The sequence below is a fragment of the Panthera uncia genome, chromosome C2 (assembly GCF_023721935.1).
Source record: "Panthera uncia isolate 11264 chromosome C2, Puncia_PCG_1.0, whole genome shotgun sequence".
Taxonomy (NCBI): domain Eukaryota; kingdom Metazoa; phylum Chordata; class Mammalia; order Carnivora; family Felidae; genus Panthera; species Panthera uncia.
Window position 1 is genome coordinate 118,244,417 of NC_064810.1, and position 12,943 is coordinate 118,257,359.

Below are 12,943 nucleotides of genomic sequence, written 5' to 3' on the forward strand. Positions count from 1 at the left end.
ATAAACAGATTCAAATATCCATTAGAGGTTTTTCTTTGTTACTTAAGATTATAACAAAATAAAAAAAAAATAGACTATTATTTTAGATTAAACTATACTCCTAAACAATAAATACTGAACTAATGTGAACTCCTAAAACAGAGATTTTAAAAACCATGACTTAACTATATTTCAAGTGTATCCTATGGATGGAGACCAGCCCACATTTGCTGATCTTCACTTTACAAAACCTTCTGGCAATGTGCACAATTATAACTGCCCTTCTTAAACATAAAAAGAAAAAAATTTAAAGCACTGTTCAAGTAAGAAAACCAAGCAGCATGCCAACAAAATCTATCTACTTAATCTGTTTTGCACCTGCAAAAAAGCTACTAATAGAGGGTTTTAAAAAACTAATCCTATATACATATTTTACATAATATATTTATGCTATAAATATTTTAAAGAATGGCTTTTACATAATTCTTCATTTTAATTCAATATATATCTAACTGATTTAATTGCAAATTATGCAAATCCAATCTTTCAGATTTATTACTGAAAATTATTCTCTACATGGTTTAGAAAATGGTTAATTTCTTGGGTAAAACATAGCATATTTAGAAGTCCGAAAGCCAAGTAAATCCCTTATTTCATTTCGGAATTTTGAAAGATCTTGGCGTAGTTCATTTAGATTTTCCACGGTTGCCTGATCTGTACTTTGCATCTTCTGTCTCATGGATGTCAAGTAACGATGCACTAGGCAGCACATCACTTTTTGGTAGTTTTCATCTCTCTTTTGTTTCAAATTTCTCCATTCCTTCAAAACAAACAATTATATGATACAATTTTATAAACAATATTTAAATGAGGTGAATTTTTAAGATTTTTCACAGATACAAACACATGTTTTACTGGGCTATATTTTTGGGACTATGTGTTACAAAATAATATTCATCACTTGTTTAAAACAGATACAGCCTGCCTATTTGTTTTATTCATTCACCTATATGCTTCTCTGGATTTAAAAATATTCTTAGGAATCCTCAATTTATAGGAAGGATTAGCAAACTACAACCCACAGGACAAGTACGTCCTGTTTCCTATTTTTTAATGGCCTGTGAGCAAAGAGTGGTTTTTTACAGATGAATATTTATAATTAATTTGATGATAGGGAATACTGATTTTGAGACCCAATTAAACAAAATGTTATTCCCCCCCAAAATGGAATTCCATTCTTTTCATTAGATCTGTATTACAAAAAATTATTAAATTATTACTCAATTAAGGTTACATTTTAAATTTCACCAATAAAAATTTTGTGGAAATTTGTGTTCTTTCTTGTTATATTACTTATTATAGTCATAAAGTATTTTTGATTTTGTCTCAGTCTGCTAAGTCCAAAATATTTACTAATAGGCCCTTTATTTTTTTATTTTTATTTTTTTTAATTTTTTTTTTTCAACGTTTTTTATTTATTTTTGGGACAGAGAGAGACAGAGCATGAACGGGGGAGGGGCAGAGAGAGAGGGAGACACAGAATCGGGAACAGGCTCCAGGCTCCGAGCCATCAGCCCAGAGCCTGACGCGGGGCTCGAACTCACGGACCGCGAGATCGTGACCTGGCTGAAGTCGGACGCTTAACCGACTGCGCCACCCAGGCGCCCCATAATAGGCCCTTTAAAGAAAAGTTTGCCAACCTCTGGTTTATAGCAACATGAACTGAATTATTCATGTAATGAATAACTTTCAAGAAAAACTAGAAAAATGAGATGGCTCCAGTAGTCAATCTTTATCTATGCTGACAGAGTTGGCATTCTAAATATTTCCCATGTTTTAAAACTTGAGACAAGATTTCATCAAAAAAAAAAAAAAATCATAGCTCTCTCTCTCACATATTGAATCCTTACTTTATGTTAGATACTATGCCATGCATTAGGGATATATGAGTAAAAAAAAAAAATCAGACAGTCCCAGGCCTTAAGGAGCCTGCATATTTACACTCTAGGAAACATCAGTGATTAGGAATTGTTAAAATTTCCAAGTTGCAATTTTAATATCTTACCTTTAAACTGTTTTGCCGTTTAACCTTGCCTTTTGATGTATGAGAGCAAATCCACTTACTGAGGCTACTAATCATATAGCAAATAGTCTTTGGTGAAGGAATGATATTGAAAGGTGGGGGTAACGTACATTTGTCATCAAAGTAGCTAAGCCACAACTTTGCTCGAGCAAACTTCCATTCCTTGTCTTCATGATTCTGTAAGAGCCAAATGAAAAAGCAACACAGAATGTGAACACACACACACACACAAACACACACACACACGGGGTAGGGAAGGGCAAAGGAGAGAGAGATGGGGAGGGGGGGATATCATTTTACATGGTCCAAATGTTTGATGTCCAAATGTTTACACGGCTTGTAGGTAAAAATTTGGTTCAAGAGTTGTAGTTAATATACATTACTTACATTTAAAAAATCTATATTTAGGGGCGCCTGAGTGGCTCAGTTGGTTAAGCATCCAACTTCAGCTCAGGTCATGATCTCGCGATTCAGGAGTTCGAGCCATGTGTCAGGCTCTGTGCTGACAGCTCAGAGCTTAGAGCCTGCTTCAGATTCTGTGTCTCCCTCTCTCTCTAACCTTCCCTCACTTGTGCACTCTCTCTCTCTCTCTCTCTCAAAAATAAATAAAAACGTTAAAAAGTTTTTTTTAATCTGTATTTAATTTTAAAATAATACTAATTCTTATTTCTTATAATCTTTGGCTGCCTTATCTACTACATACATTTGGTATAATCTGAAAGAATATAAAGTTTTTACAAGAATGAATACTTACTGCTATCAACTGAAAGCTTTTATGAAGCATTGCCACCAGCAGCTTGGTAAGCACGATCACAACCACGACATTGTATGTCCCAACAATAACAGCTCCAACAAAGGACTGCAATTCTTCTCCATAACTAAATCTTGTGACAAAGATTGCCACATGTGCTAAGGAGAAAATATACCAGAACAAAGCAAAGCAAGTGCCAATGAACCTGTAAAGACAATTACATTTCTGTTTAAAAGAAAATTAAAGCACTTAATTAGCAAAAATGAAGAACTCATTCATATTAACATTCCATAAGTAAAACATTGATAATCCAAGAATACATTTTAAAATGAATGAGATTGAACCCAACAGTTTACATATGTCTTAAACAAAGAAATACACTTAAAAGGATAAATTATTTTGTTTAACCTCCTACTGCTTTTCTATTATCAACAAAGCAGCCTCTAAGATCCTGTTTGTGCCTAATTAGATGTTGCCACTCCTCTGCTTAAAAACTTCAAATGGCTCTCAATCTCAATAGCCCAAAGTCCTTACAAAGATCACAGATCAACAACATTCTACATGATCCTCATTACCTTTTGGACCCCATCTCTTACAACTTGCCCTCATTCACTACATTCTATCCACACTGGCCTCCTGGTTTTTCCTTGAACAGCCAGCCACACTCCCATCCCAGGGCATTTGCCTTTGCCATTTCTTGGATCGGTGAATGCTCTTCCTCCAACTATCTTCTTCATGGCTTGATCCTTCATCAACTTAGTATCTTTACCTGAATGTCATCTCTTGCGAGGCCTTCCCTAGTCTATTTAAAATTGCAACCTCTAACACATAGGGAGAAGCCTGGCCAAGCTTTGTCTCTTTGGTCCTTTTTATTGTGTAATATATATTTTATTTCTCTTTTTATTGACTATATCACCTCACTGTAATATAAACTCTATGAGGCAGTTTTGCTCACTGGTACTTCATTCACTCAGTACTTTGAACAGTGTCTGTTATATAGAAGGTGTTAAATAAATACTTATTATTCATTTAATCTTAAATAAGATGACATCCAAGTATCTAAAGAATAGTTGGTACATAACAAACACAACAAATACCTAATTCCACACCCCTTCTCCATTATGTTACTTAAAAATGAGGGGAGGTATTTTGTCTGCCTCACAACTGGTTGTTTAAGTTCTTAGGATACAGTAAATTAGAGAAAAAAATTGTTTATGAAGCTCTAATGATTCTCAATTCTATTGACCTCCTACTGAAGTGTTGAAAATATGAGAGATGGTTTTACCTGTAACAATAATGGACAGTTGCTGACATTTAATATGTGAAATGTATGGGGTGCCTGGGTGGCTCAGTCGGTTAAGCATCCAACTTCGGTTCAGGTCATGATCTCACAATTCGGGATTTCGAGCCCTGAGTTGGGCTCTGTGCTGACAGCTCAGAGCCTGGAGCCTGCTGCAGATGCTGTGTTTCCCTCACTCTTTGCCCCTCCCCTGCTCATGCTCTGTCTCTCAAAAATAAATAAATGTTAAAAAAAATTTTATTAAAAAAATATGTGAAGAGCAGAGACATCTTTCAATACACAGGACTGACAGAAAACTGTCCTGCCCCAAATCCTAACAGTGTACAAAATGCCAAGAACTCCTCTGTTAAGACAAGCAGCAGGGGAAACAATGTAATATCGTGGGCCTGTTAATTGCTTAAGATTCTATTTGTGTAAAGAAAACTACAACATGATTAATGAAAAACTAAGTATTTATTAAAAAGGAATGTCTTAAAGAAAATTTGAAGTTCTATTTCTATAGGTACTAATTCATATGTAATACAATAGAGAGAAATATATTTACTAAAAATTTAAAAAGACACTCACGAATGGAAGGTATCATTACTTTGCTGTTCACAGAAGATGCCCACACAGTCCTTCTGTTCTTTTGGGGTATAGCCTTTATCATACAGTTGTGTCAGTCCAATTGTGAAAGAAAACAAAACAAGAAGGAACATCCCAAGAAATTTTCCAAAATCTTGTAACATCTGTCCCATTGAAATCTGTGGAATATATTATATAGGTGTTCATTAAAATTATCAGGAAAACAAAATATTAAGTATTAAATGACCAGGCAATAAAAGTAAAACAAACATATGATTCCTTTTATTCCATCTGGTTAAGATAGTTCCATACTTTTAAAACATCAAAAGTCTCACTGACAAACAAAAAGCCATTCTAGGGGCACCTGTGTGGCTCAGTTGGTTAAGCTACCAACTCTTGATCTCAGCTCAGGTCTTGTTGTCAGGGGTGTGAGTTCAAGCCCACGCTGGGCTTTGTACTAGGTGTGAAGCCTACTTTAAAAAAAAAGAAAAAAAAAAAAAAAGGCTGCCTGGGTGGTTCCGTTGGTTAAGCATCTGACTTCAGCTCAGGTCATGATCTCGCAATTCATGGGTTCTAGCCCCATGTCCGGCTCTGTGCTGACAGCTCAGAACCTGGAGCCTGCTTCAGATTCTGTGTCTCCCTCTCCCTCTGCCCCTCGCCTGCTCACACTGTCTCTCTCTCTCTCAAAAATAAATAAACATTAAAAAAAAAAAAAAAGCCATCCTAATCATGCCAGCACTTTGAGTGTTGGATGGCACATTTCTTGAATCTGGACCAGGTCTGCAGAGGACACTGCTGGGAAGAAGTAAGAGGCTGAGACATGGAGATTTAAGAAAAGGCCTAATTTGCAAGGAATAGAAGGAAAATTCCTTGCTCAAGCCTAAAGGGAAATAAACGCTTATGTTTTTTATGGCTTCTTAAAGTTTACAACTATAAAATCATATGACAAAGTATTTAATTTGCTTTTTGTGACAAATTCTAAACCAATTCTCCAAAGATAGCATTTCCTCCTCTAGGACTGCCCTAATCTTTTTTTGCCAAGGTGGTCAATTTTCTTTCATTTTAGGTCAATTATAAGAAAATATGTGTGCAAACCAAATGAATAGGTCTAATTAACATGGGTATCTTTTGTAATGCAGTCACATGTAGTATGTCTGGGAGCTTTATTCAAGCCTAATTTCATTGTCCTCCAATACTCTTTCAAAATCTGGGTGATAAGTACTTTTCATAAATTCTTGGTATTTAAATTAGCATACAAATTTGGAGAATAATTTGACATTATCCTTTTGACCCAACAATTCTATCCCTTGGCATTTAGCCAATAGATAGGAAATATGCAAAATGCATGTATATACATGGATTTTCACTGCAGCACTGTTAGAGGTCACAAAAAAATTAGAACATCTTAAATGTTGTTAAAAAGAATGAAGTACATCTATATGTGCTGGTGTAGAAAAATGTCTATAAAATATTAAGTCAAAAAAGCTGGGTATAGAACAGTATTATAACAGATCCCATTTCTATTTCTTTAAAGTATAAATCAGATATTTATTTCGTATAGATAGGATTTAATACGCACAGTACATTTCTGGAAGTTTACACAAGAGACTGTTTAATAGTGCTTAAATATGGAAGGTAGGACTTGGGGTTGGAAGGCAGACTTTCTTCCTTTGAATTTTTTTTACTGTATGCATTTCTTTCTTTCTTTTTTTTTTTTTTTTTGCATTTATACTTATAAGATACAAAAAATAGGGTTTAAAAATAACCCTTCCTCAAAACTTACCAGATCAATTTTACACAGTTAATTAAATCCAGCTTCAAATAAAATGTCTAACTGCCTCAAACCTACCAAAATAAAATATGCCACTTACCACTGATACAAAATGGTAATGACATTGAGCAAGTGGCCAAACCTCTCTAACCCACTAAAGTGAGCCAGCCAATTAAGTAAAAGAGGGGTGCTAAAATTTTTTAGGCACACCACAGCCTGGTAAACTGGACTCTGCAACAGTGAAGAGGTCCAATATGCATGGCTTGCACATTTGACTAGGCCATGTAGTACCTTTTGAAGTCTTGTGCCTTCCTCACTTCCCACTGCAAAATTTTGAGAGAAGAAATAGGGAGCTTTTAAACTCAGCAAGTTTTACATGTGTGAGAAAGAGAAGAAATACATTTCCTTCTTAATCAATGATAGCTTTATACCGAAGTACCTTGGAAAGAAATCATTTTTAATGTTTATTTTTGAGAGAGAGAGAGAGAGAGAGAGAGAGAGAGAGAGAGAGAGAGAGACGGAGACAGAGCGGGAGTGGGGGAAGGGCAGAGAGAGAGGGAAACACAGAATCCGAAATAGGCTCTAGGCTCTGAGCTGTCAGCACAGAGCCCGGTACAGGGCTCAGAGACTGACGTGGGGCTCAAACCCACAAACGTGAGATCATGACCTGAGCTGAAGTCAGACACTTAATCCACTGAGCCACTCAGGCGCCCCTACTGGAGATTTATCCTTAGGAGATAATTTAAAAGAGGCAAAGACCCTACATACGGAGCACTGTGTAGAACAGCAAAAACATGCCAAATATCTGATAGGGTGAAGGCTGGTATCGTTAGGGTTCATATCATGTGTTAAATTATAAAACTTGCTGAAAAAATGAAGCAATAATAATGACAACTTCTAGTCATTCTCCTTCCAAATCTTCCTCCAGAAAAAACCATAATTACCTGTCTAAAAATTCTATCTGATCAAGCCATTCATACTCAAAACCTCCTTTGCATGTATGATAATATTCAAATTCCTGGCACAGAGGCCTTCAGAGTCCAGCCCAGTCTATTTTTTTCAGCCTCATCTTCCCAACTGCCACCCACTGTCCAAATACGAAAGACATCCTGTCTTCTCTAAGCACGCCATGCTTTTATGACTCCATGTTTCTGTACATGTAACTTTGTTCTTTGCCAGGAAAGCTTTTTATCCCTTCAAGGCCCAGATCAAATGTCACCTTTTCTAAGAAGCTGTCCAGATTCTCTCCAAGCACCTCCTCAGTTATGCTCCAAAGTACTTTGTCCATAATCTCTAAAATCATATTTTTCACTTTATACCAATATTTACGTTTGTCTCTTCTAGCAGGCTGTAAGAGCAGCACCATATCAATAAGCTTCAAAGCCCAGCATATTAGTTAAAATGTTGAACACATAGCTACTTTTTATATGCCTTATAACTCTCTACCATTTTCCAAGAGGTATCATGTATTTTTACTTATCCTGTAGGATCAGAAAGGCTAGTATTATCTCTCTTTTTCCAAGTGACAAACTGAAGCTCAAAGAGATTGTGACTTGCTCAGGGTAACAGAATAGATGGCAGAGGTAGAATTCAATTCTTGCTTCTAACTCCTTGCAAGAGCTTTTCTGAAACATCACTTTGTGATTTTTATCTTAGCTCTCCCATTAAAAATTTGGGGCTGTGCCACTCTGGAAAACAGTGCGGACGTTCCTCAAAAAATTAAAAACAGAACTACCCTAAGATCCAGCAATTGCACTACTAGGAATTTATCCAAGGGATACAGGAGTGCTGATTCATAGGGGCACATGTACCCCAAAGTTTACAGCAGTGCTTTCAACAATAGCCAAATTATGGAAAGAGCCTAAATGTCCATCAACTGACAAATGGAAAAAGAAGATGTGGTTTGTATATACAATGGAATACTACCTGGCAATGAGAAAGAATGAAATCATGCCATTTGCAGCAACATGGATGAAACTGGAGGGTATTATGCTAAGTGAAATAAGTCAGTCAGAGAAAGACAGGTTATCATATGTTTTCACTCAGATGTGGATCTTGAGCAACTTAAAAGAAAACCATGGGGGAAGGAAAGGGGGGGAAATAGTTACAAATAGGGAGGGAGGGAGGCAAACCATAAGAGACTCTTAAATACAGAGAACAAACTGAGGGTTGATGGGAGGGTGGGGGAAAGGGGAAAGTGGGTGATGGGCATTGATGAAGGCACTTGTTGGGATGAGCACTAGGTGTTGTATGTAAGCCAATTTGACAATAAATTATATTTAAAAAATTGGGGGCTGTGTGCAATTAAGGATTTCATTCTCATGTAATGAGCTTATTGAATTAATACATGAATAAATATCCAAAAAAGATGTAACTATTAACATTTTACACCAAGTCTTTTTTTCTAACATTGTGTGAGCTGGGCCATAGTTTCCTGACCTATAAAAGGGATGGTCATATGCTACATCAAACTCACTCATCTACATGCTATTAAAACTTGGCCAGATTTTATGCCAATCTATTTAATCAGCATCTCTGAGGGCAGGACTTAGATATACAGATTTTATGTGCAACCCTAGTGATTCTGAGCCTCACCAACCTGGGAACTCCTAGACTAATGACCTCTAAGTTTCCCTCTAAGTGTAACATTTATGCTTCCAAAGAAAAATGTCCATCCCCAGTATACCCTAAAATGCAAGGCACTTTGAAATGAAATCACCCTTTACTCACTGCAAATGACAACAATATGCCATTTATGTGATACAGAACACTAAATTAAATCTATTAATTATCCAGTAAAGCCAAATGATTCACTATGAATAAAGTATGCGTTTATTTGTCAGATGCTACACTTATTTTCCAAGTTTCTTTGTATTATTTTTCAGATTTGCGACAGTTAACTCTACTAACTATAAAGGAAATGAAGAAATGGCTCTAATGATTTATGTAAAGTTCATCATGTGTCAGGAAACCTGCTATGAGATGCATCTTATATATACTGACCCATTTAATCCTCACAACAATGACACAGAACCTGAGACTCACAGAGATGAGTAACAGTAACAGTAAGTTACAGAGCAAAATTTGAACCCAGTTGGTTGGTTCTGTCTTGTTCTTTCTGTCTAATGACGCAACTACAAGTGCTTAATTCATTTGAAACATGTGGATAAATCAGGAAGAATTTTTAAGATCTGTAAATTATTAAAGCCTGCCCAAAGAAGTATTGTACAATAAAAGTTAACGAGGGAATCATATTACTCTGTAGCAATGAAAACAGAGAGGCAAGTTAGCAGCCTGGTGAAGATCTTTAGCTCTGGAGCCAAACCACTGGGTTAGAATCCCAGTTTGGCTACTTACCAGCTGTGTGACCTTGTGCAAGTTACTTAATATCTCTATGCCTCAGTTTCTTCCTCTGGAAAATGGAAATAAAAGAGTCTGACTCTTAGAACAACTGTGAGTATTAAATGAGGTAATAAATGTAAATAAAGATCTTAGAATAGTATCCATGGTAAGGGCCCATATGTTAACAGTTATTATTATAATTACCAATTTATTTTTAGATTCTATCTTTACGTCTTTTTTTGTTAAAACGTGTAACATTACTGATTTATGTCCAATCATGACTCTTACATTTGCTGAAGCATATTAGCTAGCATCCTTCTTTTATAAAAGCAGAAGAACTAACTTTGAAGAGCAGGTTGGTCTGTGGATTCAGACAGACTCAGGTTCAGCTCTTGACTACTTCTTTCTAGTTCTGTGAACTACTTAACCTCTCTAAGCCTTAGATCCCCCATTTGTAAAATGGAAATAAAAATAACAAGGGTTGTGACGAGGATGAAATAAGACGAAAACACTTAGCACAGTGCCTGGCCCACATGAAATGTTAAACAAATGTGGTGGTTGTTATTGTTTTGAATAAGCAGCTCCAGTAACAGGTAGTAGGTATAGCCCAACAGCTTTATTCTTCTCACACACCAATCAGCACTTGTCTTTACCCAAGACCATTTAATTTATCAAACAGTAAGTGACTACTATGGCAAGGCAGTAAGTAAAGTGCAGATGAAAAAATAAAGATACAGTCCCTATCCTCAAGGAATTTTTAATTTAGTAGAGACAACACCGTCTATAATTTAAGACAAGCTAAATTTTAATTGTCTTACAATTAAGACAAGCTTTAGGAAGTGCTCATTGGAGGTTCAAAGTACCAAGTTCACTGGATGGAGTTATTCATTAGCAGGGGAGCAAGAGCATAGGAATGGATTTTCCAGAGGCAGGAGCTCTAACACTGGCACATGTTCCCTCTCCCTGCAATGCCTAACCCGCCTCCATTCTACTCATCTTTCAAGGCTTAATTCCAGTGTCATCTCTCCTGGTAAGTACCTTAAACTGAAGTGAGTGCCCTTTCTATGAGCTGTGCCTATGACAGCAATTACCACTGTAAATGTCATGCTTGCTTGTCACCCTCAGTGTACTTGAGTTCTTTAAGGAGATATTGGAGCATATTAATTTTTTTTTCAGATTTATTTACTTACTTACTTAAAGTAATCTCTATACCCAACACTGAATCCATGATCCCAAGATCAAAGAGTTGCATGGTCTTCTGACTGAGCCAGCTAGGTGCCCCAGAGCTTACTCATTTTAGTATTTTCAGTGTCTAGTACTTACCAGGCACTCAAAAACTGTTTACTGAATGAACAAATAAAATTTTGACAAGTAGAGGAGTGGGTGGGACATTCTAAACAGGGTAATAACATAAACAATGTCATGGAATTGGGATAGCATGGGACATGTGTGAGATTACTGACTGGTCTTGGCCCAGATGGAGAAGTGCTTCAGTAAGGGACAGAGATGAGTTTAGCGACAGATGGCTACAAAGTAAGTAGGGCCAGATGTAGAAAGCCACCTTCCAGAGTCTACCTACGACATAAGTTACAAATTTAATGAGCATAATCATAAAAATGTCAAGTACTAAAATAGAGGATTCAACCACTGCTGAATATAGAACCATTTTATATATTCCACTATATGATATTCCTGTGACCTTGATTTGCCTAGGACAGTCCCAGTTTCCACTTGTTTTCCCAAGTTAGTAATAAATAACATTCCTTTCATTCCCCAAAGTGTCTCCATTTGGATGATAAAATATGGTCACTCTAACCAAGGGAGTAATCTGTACCCCTACCACAGGTTATATAACCAGTTAAAATAAAAGTCTGTCAACTTCTGCAAATATTTGGAAGGAAAATATGTTAATGCAGATAATCACAGTAATCACATAAAAACATTATCTGACATAACAGGTTATATATATAAAGGAATAAAGTTGCTCTTTTGCTAAAGTAATTAACTTATTGTCAATATTTTTTTGCATTTTACTTCTAGTTTTACATTCATAACTGGATTACTCCCTTTCAATTGAGTTCCTTACTTATGATGAACAAAATGGAAGAAAAATGTATTCTAAATTTTCTACAAGAACTTTTTCTAGAATATTTTGGAAGAACTATGCAATACAAATCTGTCATGTTAGTAAGACTACACTGTAACACAAATGTCTTTATTTGAAAACATCTTTAAGTAAAAGCCTGAAAATATGAATCTATAGATTCCTATTCAATATCTATTCTTTGCTCTCTTCCTGACTAACCAGACCTTGATTTTTTGGGGGGCAATTGAAAGTACTCATCTCCTCAGACTTCCTTGTAGCGACAAATGACCATATGACCAAATTCTGGCCAATGAGTTATAAGTGGAAATATGTGGTAGGGCTCCAGGAAAAATGATTGCTCTCTTGATAAAAAGAGAAAGACAGTTGGCCCATATTTTCTGGCTTTTGCCCTCTGTCTTTCCCCTTCTCTCTGTAGGATACAGACTTGATATAATGACTTGGAACAGGGAGCTTGCAACCATGAGGAACAGTAACACTGTAAAAATTGCAGACAACCTTCTGTCTGGGAAGATTTGCTTTGCAATACTAACTAATTCTATTTGTATTTCCAAATCCTTCAGTTCTGAGACTAGCCTATACCAGACAACAGTGGTCTGGGGTGAGGGTAAGGGGAGTTTTAAATGCAAAAAGGTGTCAAGAAACTTTTTGGGGTGATGCACATGCTAACTTGATTATGGTAGTGATTAAACAAATTTATACTTTTGAAAAACTCATCAAACTATATATTTAAGATGGGTTTATTTTACTGTATGCAAAGCATATCTTGCTAAAGATTATTTATTCTATTTATTTTTTTGAATCTTTCTTTCTTTCTTTTGAGAGAGAGAGGGAATGAGCAGGGGAGGGGGACAGAGATGGAGAGGGAGAGAGAGGGGGGAAGGAGGTGGGGGGGGCGGGGGGAGAGAGAGAGAGAGAGAGAGAGAGAGAGAGAGAGAGAGAGAGAGAGAATATCCCAAGCAGGCTCCATGCTGTCAGTGCAGAGCCCGAGGTGGGGCTTGATCTCACAAGCCTTCAGATCATGACCTGAGCTGCAATCAAGAGTCAGA

General features: G+C 36.5%; 1 protein-coding gene across 6 annotated transcripts in view; it reads right to left on the reverse strand.

Moving 5' to 3' along the window:
* Positions 1-516: 516 nt before the first annotated feature.
* Positions 517-12,943, reverse strand: part of TRPC1 (transient receptor potential cation channel subfamily C member 1) — a 64,170-nt gene continuing 51,743 nt past the window's right edge. For all 6 annotated transcript variants that reach the window (XM_049628714.1, XM_049628712.1, XM_049628710.1 and 3 more), the window contains 4 exons: positions 4,681-4,856; positions 2,817-3,018; positions 2,045-2,239; positions 517-799 (listed from right to left, as the gene is read on the reverse strand). In XM_049628714.1, the coding sequence (XP_049484671.1) occupies positions 572-799; positions 2,045-2,239; positions 2,817-3,018; positions 4,681-4,856 (801 nt within the window). In that variant the 3' untranslated portion in view covers positions 517-571. The remainder of the gene's footprint in view (positions 800-2,044; positions 2,240-2,816; positions 3,019-4,680; positions 4,857-12,943) is intronic.